General features: G+C 37.4%; 1 protein-coding gene across 9 annotated transcripts in view; it reads left to right on the top strand.

The window, feature by feature from the left end:
* Window positions 1–14211, top strand: part of DCLK1 (doublecortin like kinase 1) — a gene marked incomplete at its 3' end in the record, with an annotated part of 521814 nt that overhangs the window by 498472 nt on the left and 9131 nt on the right. For 4 of the 9 annotated variants that reach the window (XM_080660912.1, XM_080660911.1, XM_080660916.1 and 1 more), the window contains 2 exons: window positions 2559–2672; window positions 7846–7919. In XM_080660912.1, coding sequence (XP_080517038.1) covers window positions 2559–2672; window positions 7846–7919 — 188 coding nt within the window. Of the gene's footprint in view, window positions 1–2558; window positions 2673–7845; window positions 8068–14211 lie in introns of those variants that run through there. The other 5 variants (XM_080660910.1, XM_080660909.1, XM_080660914.1 and 2 more) reach the window with 2 other exon arrangements.

Genomic DNA, 14211 nt, shown 5'->3' with positions numbered 1-14211 from the left:
ATCATTTCATCTTTTGTCAAATGTTTAAATATTCCCAAAAATTCTAACTTAGATTCCAAGGGCCTGCTGTTTTTTGTTATTGATGTAGCTACACCATTTAAAAAAAGTGTTTTGCACCATTGAATTTGTCCTCGTGTTTCACACTCTGATTGGCATAATCCTAATCTTTGCGATTATCACAGGACTTCTCTCCCACTAGGAGAGTTGGGAACTGGAAACTGTACTGTAAAACATCTGAGTAAAGGGTGGTAGTCCTCCACACTTGCTACTCCTCCTACTAAAAAACATTGCTTTATCCCTAAATAAGACTTCAATCTTTGGATTTTTTTGGTATTCATATGTGTCCTGTGTTCTGTTCTTTCTCCTTTGTTTGCCATTACTCTCCCACATAAACTCTTAACCAAAGATAAACTGGTTGACTCATTGTTTGGCAAACATGCCCTGTGGCTTCCCACTCACATGCATCTTTACACCAAACCTCATCTTCCCTTCTCTCTACCTGTCAATATGTTCCCCATCATTAAGGACCAGGTCCAGTCCCATAATCCTCATGAAGCCTATGCTGACTGCTCACAAAGGAAAATATGTCCTCTCTCCTCTGAACTCCTCCCATGTTTCTATCTAAGCCATTAGGCTATACTACCTGGGACAGCTCCATCTCATCTTGTTGACCTGTTTTATTATTTGACAAAATGTGTCCATACTGCATCTCTCAATTAGCTTGTAAGGTTCTCTGATGGGCAGAGACCATTCCCCCCACCCATCCCTAACACAGCAGGCACTTCATATGTCCCTGTTTCTCTTCCCCCTCCGCCAAGTGTCATTCCACTGCTGCCCTAACTGACTGTTCCATACATGCAGACACACTCATTTTTTCCTGTTCTATACATGCAGACACACACTCATTCTATTTCTTTCCACAATACAGACTTCAAAAAAAAATTGAATTCACTCTGCATCATTGCAAAACCTCCTTATTCTAGATTTGGTTTCAGATGTGAGTCACTAAGCATAATAATTGTTTCTTCTTCTAGCCATTAATAAACCAATGCAAGATTATCATAAATTGAGACTCCACTGTGTGTACAGCACTGAGCCAAGATTATCTTTTAAAAATTACAGAAAATGTGGAAGGCGTGGTACAAAAGAAAAAGAGTTCAGAGTACATATATATACTCTGTGTGTATACATATACTTGTATATATATATATATATATATATATATATATATATATATATATATATATATGTTATATGTGTGTGTGTGTTATATACCTACAAAATCACCTAGCATCAAAAATAATATAAGTAGGGAGGCAAATATATAGAAGAACGAGCATTAGGAGTTTACAGAAGAACCATTAGAAGGAGTTGTGTTTAATAGAGGGAAGTGTTTTGGAACAGGTGATTTGGACCCAAGTTTTGAAGAAAGAGAGCAATGACAGGGTGCAAAGCCCATGCATATTTTTGCTCACCCTCATTTCCCCACCACTTACTCTAGTGCCTGGTCCACTGTCGACATGTTGTTAATATTGGCTGAATAAACGAATAGCCAAATGCTAAAAGAAGGAGTAGATCCCATGTGGAGAGTCCAGGTTGTGCAAAAGACTAAGCATGTCATGTTTGGAAAGATGGAGAAAGGAGAGAAGGAAAATGATGAATGACACTGAAGTCCTGCCAGGAACTTTGGTTTTAAGAGATAGTAACAAACACTTTATTTATACATCCATTCACTTATTTTGCAAATATTTACTAAGCATCTACAATGTGCCAAAGTGCTATGTTAAGACCTGGGGGTTCCATAGTGAACAAAACACAGTCTCTGGTCTCCAAAGATCATGCAGCCTTTTGATCATAATTTAGTAAGTGATGGCACATACTTATGACTCAGGTTATTGTTATTCTAACAGTGTTTAACAAAGAGAGCAATCTGTCCAGCCTCCATCACAGACAGCTCTGGCAGAGAACAGAAGCTTTAGTTAAAATGAGCTCCAATGTGAAGTATGTCATAACAGATTATTTGAATGCTGCAAGGAGGATTTAAAACTTAAGGAAGAACTTTCTGCTTGAAAGGTTGTCTGGGGTTATAGAATGGCTGATTGAGTAGCTTTCAGGAGCCCAAGTCTGTCAGTCTCCTTGGGTATGGGTCTAAATGATGGGATAAGAGGGTAAAACTTTTTGATCAGAAAATAAAAATGTTTACATTGATGTCTTGTTGTTGTTGTTGTCCAGATTAACTTGCTCTTTGACATATGTCTCTGGAGCCATGATTGAAATTATTTTATTAGAAACAACAGAAATAAAATTTTTTATTTAGGGAACTCTGAGGGACAGATGACACACCAAATTAACTTTAGGGCAGATGTGGAAATGAATGAGATCTTAGAGCAGTATTTCTAACAACAGTGTTTAATGAGAAGACATTGACCAGTTTATTTCTGAAATCTTATGTTAAGATCACTGCCTGTTACTAGAAGATCTTGGCCTCATATTCCTCATATCTCATTTTTTTTTTCTTTTTCTCCTTCCTTTATTTCTTCCCCACCCTCCCGGCCTAGGACGACGGCCTCCCAGAAAATGAACATCAGCTGTCAGTAGCTGGAAAGATAAAGAAGCATTTCAACACAGGCCCCAAGCCGAATAGCACAGCAGCTGGAGTTTCTGTCATAGCAGTAAGCATCTGAAATATCCACCTATAACTTTTTTTAAAGCAATCCACCCAGGAGACAGGCATTATTCAGGAAATTCCACCCAGAGACAGCAGGATGGGTCATTTCTTTAGACAGCTCGACCATTTAAAGCACCGAAGGAGCTTGGGGCTAAAATACATCACGTGTTTTTGCTGATGATTTCCCGGGTAGTCACATCATTATCCAACACCTCCAGGGTGCCTTGCAGTTTATATTAATTTCATGATTTATTTTTTAAAGCAGAAAACCTCCCCCACACTGGACTGTGTGCCAATGCAAACTTTAGAGCTCTGAGGAAAGGAGTTCATTGTGTTCTTTGCCAGGACCTTGGAGGGAAGGGAAGCTGAGAAACACGACATTGCAGAGAGAATTGAAACAGTATGATTCTTTGTACGAGACCTAAACGAAAGCCAAAACAGAGCAGAAAGGTTACACAGTGAGATTTTCAGGGAAATTGAATCGCTGTGAACACACAAAGAAATTACGATGTCTTGCTCCTTAGAAATTTCATTTTTAAAGTTGAAAGTCTTTTAACATTTAACATTTTATTGATGTAGCTACACAGAATTTTTTTTCCTGTTCTATACATGCAGACACACACTACATGCAATTTGAGAGCAGCTCTAGGCAAAGATTAAATTGGGTAGAAAAATAATAAAACCTCATACTTCCTGGTGTCATATTCTAGAGGCTATTCAAGTCCCAGATTACTTGTTTTTAATAATTTCCTTTTTTAACAGCATATTCAATGTGAAATCACTTAAGCTGTTTTTCTTTTTAAACCAAGAAATGAGATACTATGTTGTCCAATGGTAAAAAGTATTTGTGCTACTAAATAGTACTTCATGCTCATCAGCAATACTAAATATTTAACTATGTTTACAGCATTTTTGTTTTTATTTTTATTGTGCTGGAGTTCCAGATAAAACTAAACATATGTAACTGATATATTTGATACAACCAATCCCAAATCTGGGTTACTAAATATTTGATAGGAGCTTCCAGATTTCTCAGGTGGCATGAATACAGGCATATACTTTCTTGTACTGTTTGCATTTCATGTTTTTTGATTGAACCTTTTGTGAGTAACTGGTTCATGAGTAGACTTGACAGTATGTATACCTGAATTTCAGTGCTGCTAAGGATCTAAAATTGCAATTTATTCTTCTTGCCCTCTCTCTTTAGTACTTCTAAGGAAATTCAATGTAGAAGTACATTGTCTTCCATGTCTTCCTAGATTGTCGGTATTCTTTGTTATCAGCATTTTCTATCAGCAATTTTTAAAAGTAACAATCTCCTGGTGGTTCTCAACTAAACCACTTTATACTCTGTTTTCATCACTCATTCAATATATATGTCTATATCAAAACTTTTGATTCCACAATTTTATTTTGCAGTGGACTGCCAGCACGCTTGTCCATAAAAAGGACTGTTTTTCTGCTCCTGTTGAGAGCTTACAGCTGCTAGAGAGGGTGCTTTGTCTACCACTGTCATTTTTTCCTGTTTTTTTTTTTTTATTTTAATTTTTTGGTTAAATTTACCTGGGTTGTTTCATAATTGTTTGTTCAGTATTCTGGGAATCTTATAATGTCAAAGGACAGGAACTTCAGGACAATTTTCCAATGGACAGATGACACAGATACGAGGGGAAATCCTACTTTAATCAAACCTGGATAAATTCCAAAACCTAAAACTTCATCTAAGTAGATTTCAAAAGAAAAACTCCAGTTAGCATTTTAAAGTTCAGATGCTAAATGATTTTTCCCTAAATATCATAATTGGACCATTTTGAATGCAATTTAATATCGGTTTCTCAGATCATAACTAACATATTTCCATGGAAACTGTACAAACTGCTAATAGACTTATAAATTATAAAATGGGCTTTGTGATGCTGAGTTACCCATTAGTTGCATGCTTAATCTTCTTTATCCACTACAAAGTTTTAAAAAATAATTATCAATGTAATTAAGACACAAAATAATTAACTTTTTGGAGAAGTATCTGAAAAAGTGCCTTGTCAACTCTAAAGCACAATTCACATGCTGACTATTTTCATTAATATTTCAAGCATGAAAGAGAATATCACTGTAAATTTCAGAGCTGTTTCTGGAGAAACTGCCCTACCATCATATATGCACTTTCTCCAGAATGCTTTCTCCTCATAAATGTCCATACTCTCCATAAGAACCTGGGGTGGGGGTGAGGAGGATGAGAAGGTCACCAATCCCAGGGCAGGGCTGGGAATTATGAACTGGACAGTGTGGCTGCCTTTGTTATTATCTTTCAGAATGGTACTGGTTAGGTCCATTTATACTCTATAACAGTGTTCCCATTCTTAAAGTGCAAAAGCAGAGTCTCAGAGGACTACCACAAGAAAAAAGCAACCTTGGAATTAAGTAATATTCCAACTCAAACTAAAGTATAATTGCAAAGGAACAATATTCTGTTGTGAGGCAGAATCTAAGTGGTAGATAGAAGGACTGGCCTTCATAAAAACCATTTGACAATTTAATGATGTAATCTAATTATTAATTCACCCACATGATTGAAATTTCTGTAAAGAATATAGCGCTGTAATGACTTCTATTTGATGGATATAGAAAAAAATGATTTCAGCATAAATTTTATTCAGACATGATTTTTTCCTATGGGCATGTATACTTCTCCCTGGAGGCTATCCAGTACTCTATTTTATTTTTTCTTCTTCTTTTCTTTGTATTTTATTTTAAACATCCTCCATCCTAGGACTGAATTTTTTACACCCTTTCAAATTTTTAAAAATACTATTTAGAATGTAGTATCAATCAGCTTGTGTGTTTTTTTCTTTTTTTCAGGAAATCAACAATTAAAGCATTAGTCTTTAACTGGTATTTCTCTTTCTCTAGAAACCTAACTACCTGCTGGAGATTAATGTTGCTTACAAAAGAATTTGTGACATTTTTTCTTTCTCAAAGGAAAGAAAGAACCAACTATCATAACAAACAGACTCTAGATACAGGTGTAATGTATTACATGAGCATAGTTTAATATGCATGCGTGGTTCTGAATCTTAGTGTTTTTTGGTGGTGGTGTTGTTTTTTTCTTCTCTGCCCCCGCCCCCAACCTTATTGAGGCCTAAGAAAGGACAAATGATAACTTTATATTAAGGTTGCAAGAGGTCCTTGAGTAGGCTAGAAGAGTAACTATCCGCTGGAGGCTCACAAGGATCATACAGTCCTTCTAAAAGGAAAAAAGGTGTTCTTACATTTAGATCAGGCAACGTGATTAGGTGGAAACCCACTGCTGTGCTTAAAAGTGCAACATTCTACTTCTCAGAAAGACTCCATTTTCCCTCTGCTACCTTTGCCAGTAGGTGGGAAATTAAAATTAAATAAAGAAACAAACAAACAAACAAACAAACAAAAAACAACAGAACAGAAACAAGGAAACAAAACGTTATTAAAATGCAATTTATAGACATAAAATGGAATTAGAGATGACATTTTAACGGTGGACTTCTTGAGAGCTAAGGGAGGGGAAGGAGGCATTATTAGATTGGCTCAGCTTGATGAAGAACTGATGACTAAGATGTCAGTTTCGATTTATTTTTCCTCATTTAATGCTGTTTATTATTTTAACCTATAATTTTCAAAATGCTTTAAGTTCTTTTGCATTTTTATCATGCAAATAGAGCATTTCAGTCTAATAGAACAAATCCATACTAATCAGGGTGAAAATAATTGTGATACGGAGTTAGGGATTTGGTGTTAGGAACACTTGGCCTGTAGATGGCAATAGAGAACTAGGTACTAAGTGGCCATCTTCCTGGACTGAAACCGAAGTTCAGGCCTTTTTCCTCTAGCAAAAGCACTAACAGTGCTTTGATTCTTTTTTTTTTTTCCTAAATAAAATGAAATGTACATTGTTTAAAAGATTAAAATCTCACATTGCTGTCCCATGAACACTGGGAGAGCCTGGTTTGTAATCAGAATACCAAATCCTCTGAGGAGTGTTGAATTTAAATGCCTGGGCCCAGCATCTATTTGAAATGCCTTTTGTGAATTTAGAGGTAGAAGCATTCATCAGCATCTCAGCATCGCAGCATTGCCCCACAGCACGACCACACTTGAAAGCACTCAAGAGCCTCCTGATAAAGAACAGGGTGCAGCTTGTCCAGTCGAGGGCAGATTGGGGAGTGGAGTGGGTACACAGCATGATTACTGTTTTTCAAATTTGGGACTGAATCTTTTATTCCTAGATAGCCAAATGCTAATATCCTATTCCAGGATGAACAACTTAGAGAACTTATCTGTCTCCTATTTATTGCACCTTTTGTTAATCATAAGCACTTAACTGTAATATGCATTTTTAATATGCAATGAAAACTATTCTTTATTTTCTATATTTTCGTAGAGAAAATTTACTGCTTTACACTATAGATTTTTAGTTCAGAAATGTAATTGATTTTTTACTGATTTTTAGAGAGAGAAGGAGGGAGAGGGAGAAACATCAATGTGAGAGCAGTTGGCTGCCTCCTGCACCCATCCCTACCAGAATCTGGATGAAACCCAGGCATGTGCCCTTACAAGGAATCAAACCGGAAACCTTTTAGTGTACAGGAAGATACTAAACCAACTGAGACACACCAGCCAGGGCTAGAAATGTAATTGATTTTTTAAGCTTAGCTCTGATTTTGAAGATTAACTCTTAAAGGAGGAAAACCAATTTGCTGTAATTATTTCATATTTATGAAGCCCTCAAATTTAAGCCAAATGGGATAAGATTTTTGGGGTTCCAATCTGCTTTCTCAGAGGTGGCTAAAGATGATGTCAATATTTTATTTAATTGTAAAGCATTTTCCATTCTATAGAATATGAAAAGGTGTTTATATTTTTTTGAAATTGAGAGGACATTGTTAAATATGCATTCAAAAACCTGTTTGACAAATTAGATTTTTTTCTAGCAAATGGCCTTTAAGTATTCATAAGAGATTAGTGTCTTTTCTTGTCTTTTTATTTTCAATGTGCAGATTTAGCTTATTAGCTAGTCACCCCACAGAAGATGCATTATAACTATATTTCCATGTATAGTCAATGAAGAACAACTTGGTCTGGAGTCTTAACTCTTTAGCACAATGTCGATCCACTGAGTTGCCCCATTTCTCTCTGCTCAGCTGGACCACGGGTTTACCATCAAGAGATCAGGGTCTTTGGACTACTACCAACAACCAGGAATGTATTGGATAAGGTATGAGATGGTGCAGCTCAACAGTCAGTGTTTCCATGGCAACGTGCTGGCAGTCTCCATTAACCAGTTCCTTCAGTGGATAAACATGCTTTTGATTTGTTATCCAGTCCATATGCTGCTTTATCAGTTTCATTTTATTCTTGATTGAGATGCCACACCCCCTCATTCCTTTTTTTTCACCCATTATTCACACTGACATTTGCCAGCTTTCTTTCCATTGCATATGCTCAGTATCAATTTCCCTTACAGTTAAAAGGACAGTATATTTAGTGTAAATGCCAAAGCATTTTCCTGATGTTGCCAATTAAAGAATGACTTCTAGTGCTCTTCTGTCCCTTAACAAATGGAGCAGCAATAGTACCACAGTATACGTTCTATAGAAGTATATACTGTCATTTTAAAGTCATCAAGCCCTATCTTGAACTTACTAGATGAACGAAACAATGCATTTACGCTTTAGTAGAAGTTCCTCCAAGTAACAATGAGCTATAGAATGCATTGTGTGTGTTAATGAGCTTGTGTTTTCAAATTTTCCACCTTTTTGTTTTCTTTTGTTTTCATTTTATTGTTACCTCTCTCCCCTGGAAACCCTTTTATGTACTAGCTATTGCATGAATTTATTTTTTAATATTCTATAACTGTCAGATTACTTAGCTGGCTTATCTGCTCAAGCAAAAGGGACTATGGGATGTATCAATTTTTTTTTATGGGGTTAAGAATTCTATCCAATCATTTTTCTATTCCAGCCAACTGCCCTGACATTTCCTTCAAGGAACATTGTGTGTGTCTCTTTAAGTTATCCACAGGCAGGATGATTTTTGATGATGTGAGAAATGAACTCTGAGAAGCCCTAAGGAACTTTTCTCCATCTTAACATTTCTGAAATGATCTCTAAGTAAAGTTCTACCTCTTAGCATTTGTTAAGAAAAATTCCACTTGGTTTGGCACTTGTTTCTCCCAAATGATGGAGCCTAGCTCAGTAATGTGGTGGCTTCCTGATGTTATTTCATGGATTAGCCTACTAAATTGTAAAGGAAGGAACAAAGAGTAGAAGGAAGGAAAGAAGGAAGGAAGGAAGGAAGGAAGGAAGGAAGGAAGGAAGGGAGAAAGGAAGGAAGAAATGTGTGCTCCACACACATATACAGGGTGGGGCAAAAGTAGGTTTACAGTTTTCCATATGAAAATAATACAATAATTAATAAATAATAATACAAGAATAAACTCTCTTTCCTGTACTCAAAACTGTAAATCTACTTTGCCTCACCCTGTATATACCATTCTAACCAACAATTATTGCTCCTACCTTTTTTCTATAATTAGACACTCAAAACAAAGGATTTAAGGAAGTAGAAAAGGTCACACTTTGACAAACCATCCAAATATACTATAATCATCATAATTTCTAAGTCTGTTTAAAGCAAGAAAATACCCAAACTTCAACAAAATATTTCAGTCCGTTTTACATTAAAAGGTTATTTGTATCAATCTAGACAGATATGCATGCAGGAGTTGCACATCAACCATTTCATTTACCTGAGTAAAATAGCTTTATAAATGTAGAAAGAGCTCTGTTTTATTTTAATCTTCTTTGGGGGGGGGAAGGGAGGGCGTGAAAATATTTGATTAATAATTTGTCCTAATTTGTCTTTGGGAAAATTCTTTCTTTTTACTTTTTATGTGAAGATTATCCACCCATCTTTTACATTTTACTGGAAGATAATATATATTCAGAAGAGGGCACATATCATGAATGAATATCTCAACAAATTTTCACAAATTGTAAATGCTCCTGTAAGCAGCACCCAGACCAGGCACAGAATATTTCTAGCACCCCCAAACCCCTCTGCAACTCCAGGGCCCTTCCAGGAAGGTCACATAGCCCCAAGGGTAAACACTGACCTGGACTCTATCTGCATTAATTAGCTTTGCCTGGTTTTGTCCTTTATATAAATTGAATCACATCATGTTCCATCCTTTTTTTATTGTATGCCCCCTCACCTCAGGCATATTAACCAAAAATATATGAGTAAAGTTGATATACAATTAAAAATAGGTATAAAACATGTCTAATTACAGTTGTGCACATATGTAGAATAAAAATTACACATATAAGTTAATCTAATTAAAAAAAAACTTAAGAAAATGATATCACTAAATTTGTGGGATTAAGGATGGGAGCAAAATACCAAGCAAACACAATAATTAATAAATGTAGCCAGTATAAAAAGGCCATTTGACTAAAATCTTGGTGATGGTCCCATCAGCAGACAAATGACACATCCCTGAATAATGGGCAGGAGCAGATGGGAGATAATGTCTTTTTTCTTTCACCCATAAACTGCTCTGTTTTCCAGCTGGGGGCAGTAACAACAATGTTGATAGTTAATGCTATATGAAACAGCACACCCAGTATGTAAAGTTAAATTGGAGAAATGATGCTAAAGTCTCATTGGCATATATACTTAACTAGGAAGTTTTATAATGTCATTTAGCCCCAGAACAAACTCACTCTCCTCACTGATTGCAAGTGCTTGCTTTTTATCTCCACAGAAGTGGAAGTATTTGTCAAACCAAACAACAGTGGCAGCCAACTCTCTTACATAAACAATCATTATAGGGGAACATCTTCACTCCCAATCCTTATGTTTACAAGTACTATGGCTGTTTTCACTAGTCTGAGCACAGCCCTTGGGAGTACCCCTTACTTTTTGTAAATCTACTCACATCAGGGCATAGGCTGGAGAAAGAACCTCTTCTTGGTGCCCAGAATTGTCTGTCCCTCTTAATAGGCTTTTTGGTGATAGCAGAGAAAAGGTGGGCATGCATTTTCTTTTTTCTCACCTTCATCCTCCTGCCCATTAACAGAGAGCTGCTTCCTAGTTGCAGCCAGGGGAGCAGCATCCTGCTTAGCTGATTTTTCAAGAAGACCTTGCTCTTGTCAGCCAGAGTCTGGGGGGACACTCTTCCAGGAATGAGCTTCCTGGGACATTCCACTCCCTCATGGCCCTGCTACAAGCCACTAGAAAACATTTTTACCTTATTACATTTTCCCCTCCTGAAAATGTGTCCTTATCCAAAGAGGATGTGATCACACACATTTCTGCCTTTCTCGAGTGAAGCTGTCACTGTGGCAGGTGCTATGACTGACAACACTAGGAAAAGAATTCTTCCATATTTGCAGGCAGTACAAGGCAACAATCAGAATGGAGTAACCCAATTAAATAAGGCAAATACCAAAACAAGACAAGCTAAAAATGCTAAATGAGATAAAATGAGGAGGTGAGCTAGGACAAAAGGATATTTGAGTTCCCAGGCATGACCTGACTCCAGTGTGCATAGTGGATTGGAGCATCATCTTGAAACAGTGAGTAATGAGGCAGAACGGTGGAAGCGCACACAGTCTTTGCAAGGCTATTAAATGCTGTCATGCTCAGTTGTTAAAAGGAATGGGGTCAGTTAAATGCATCTTGCTCAGCACAGGTTTAAAAAAAGGTTCCTGTGAAGGCAGAGAAGAACTGCAGCCTGGTGTGAGAAGGGCTCCTCAGGGAACCTCAGCCAGCAGCCAGAGATACACAGCAAGCTGCAATGCCTTGCAGGTTGCTTTGTGGAAAGCTGCCTGGGCCTTGCTCTGCCCATTGGGAAAGTACTCCCTGCTGAATGTCAGAGCCCTTCAGGAAGGAGGGCAGGTGCTGCTGTGCTCAAAAGGGACTGATCACCCTCCCCTTCCCTGTAACAGAAAGTTTAACACAGAAAAGGCATTGATTTAAACTTAAAAACCACCCGAACTATGATTTACAAAGGAAAGTATCAGGAAACTACGAGGGGTTTGGTAGCTATACCTTGATGCTAAAAAGTGAATTATTAGGCCAACAGGCTCAGAAGATAGGCATATATAGTATTATAGTTCTAAAATGGTCATTGAAGGAAAAACAGGAAAAGTGAAATGGGTTGCTCACTGTTCGATATTTTATTGGTAGTGCAGAACATGTAGAGTTTGCTTCTTTGCTGTCCAGAAGCCCTGGTTTTGAATCCAGCCTGTCCTGCTTCCTGCGGTGTGACCGTGGCCAAGTTACATATTCTTACTCTGATTTTCAGTTTCACCACAGGTAGAAATGAGAAGACTATGATCAACCTTCCAAATCTGTGGTGAGGATTAAGTGAGATATCTATGCAAAAGTGCCTTCATAGGCCCCAGGGGGGACTCAGGAAAGATGGCTTTTCAGGGTTTCCCTTACTTCCAAAAAAAAAAAGTCTTCCACACTTGAGACAGATTTTCTTGAGAAAAACTTATCTCTCTCCAGATCAAAGCAATTGTTATTAAAGTAGAACCATAATCTTTTTTGATGTTCTGATTGGAGTAAACTGCTGATATTATTCATGAGTATTTATGGCATTACATTTTACTTAAAGGAGACTACAGCCAAAAATCCTGATGAAGTTTAAGTTTAAAATGTTATCCTCTAAGGCAGAAATTGGTAAACTATAGCCAATCAGCCAAATCTGGCTCATTGCCTGTCTTTGTAAATAAAGTTTTACTGGAACACAGCCATACCCATTTATTTCTAAATTGTCTGTAGCTGCTTTTGCTCTGTAGCAACAGAGTTAAGGTAGTGTCAAATAACCATATGGCCTGCAAATCATAAAATAGTAATTATTTGGCCTTTCCAGAAGTTCTTCAAATCTTGTTCTAGGGGGGTAATGTTTCCAAATTAAAAGGCACCACCTGGTAAGCTTGTTAAAAACTGTATCTCCACCACCTCATGGAATGCGTGGCACATAGTAGAGCCTTCATAAATATTTGTTAAATTATTTAATAAATGATTCAACTTTCCAATGAAGGAGAAGTTGATATAGAGGATAAATGTGTTTTTGAGGAGTTTGGAATAAATTAAAGTTTGGACAATGAAATTACATGAGATGCTCTAGAATAGCATCCCATTTATAGCAATCTGAGGGTAAGTCTTTGGACAAAGCAAAACATTGTTTTTGTAATGAAAGGAGTTACCCCCTAACTTACCTGTTTAGTAAGTTCTGAACTTTATAGATTTATTTTAAGATAAACTACATCTGTGGTTCTTCTCTAGTTTACTAGGATGATGAAGGAAAAACAGCATGGCAGCTCAATTTAGCTTCAACTATGAGAAAATCAGGAGCTGCAGGGCAGAGGAAACACATGATCTGTGTCCTATAGAAGCCTGAGTTCAAGAAGTGGCTATGATTTTAACCCTCTAATGAGAGGCCATTGTAGATCTAGGCCAATTTGGGATTCTATAAAAACACACACACCCACAAATCAATTGCAGGAGCCTACTATAAGAAATGGTGGAGAATTGTGGAGGCAGCTCTGCCCAGGGAACCAATGATTCACATTTAAGAGAGTTGCACTTAAAAGGTAGCTTAGCAAGCCACTGGTTTTCATTCCACGAGGCTTCCTTTTGCCATTGTAATGGTCACCTTCACTTTAGGGTAATACCATGTCATATATCTAGATACTTGCACTTCCTGGTGAGACCCCAAAAGGATATTGAAGCAAAACAAAATCTTAATAACCCTGTCAGTAAGCCAAAAAAAAAAAGGAGGAGGGTGGATATTTCAATCGATTTGTCAGTTTAACTTTACTAGCAAGCCAAACACATTCCTGAAGTGTCAAGCAAGTCGTAACTCAGTCCCTGCAGAGTGAGGGTGAGTGAGAGAAAGGGCTCTGAGATGAATGCTGCAGCCTCACCTGTTCCACCTTCCAGGGAGCATGAATAATGGATGGACTAAAAGGCAATATGCACAAAATTGTTCTTTTATTAATGAAATGATTAGTAATAAGTAAAGCAAAAAGGAAAAGCAGTCAATGCGTGCCCATGAAAAATGCAGTTATTTAAATCCAATCATGATCACCAGGACAGAAAACATTGCCTCACAACTTCAATTAGGTGCATCCTTTGCCAGTCCTGCAGGTGCTGCAGAACAGAAATGTTTTTGATCCATAGACTGGCAGGCCTATTTTTTGCTAAAAGAAAAGCATCACCCATTACAGTAGACTGATGGTGATATTAAGCTTATTACTAGTATTTTATAGGTGAAAGTTTCCCTAGAGAACTATACCCACCTTCACATGGCCTGGGAAATTGGGGTTCTGTGGTTAGGAAACATGTCCATGGTCATGTTAGCTGAGCTAGGATAAAAAGGTTGTTCTCCTGATTTCCCCCTACTGCTGCTTCCAAAGGGGAGTAAGCTAAGGCTACCAGATAAGACAAGCATTACAGAGTGATGGGCAGCACAGACCAGCAAAAACAAAACT

Source organism: Plecotus auritus, assembly GCF_963455305.1.
Source record: "Plecotus auritus genome assembly, chromosome: 3".
NCBI classification, from domain to species: domain Eukaryota; kingdom Metazoa; phylum Chordata; class Mammalia; order Chiroptera; family Vespertilionidae; genus Plecotus; species Plecotus auritus.
The sequence above is the reverse complement of the archived record's forward strand: the minus strand, read 5'-3'. Positions and strand labels throughout refer to the sequence as shown.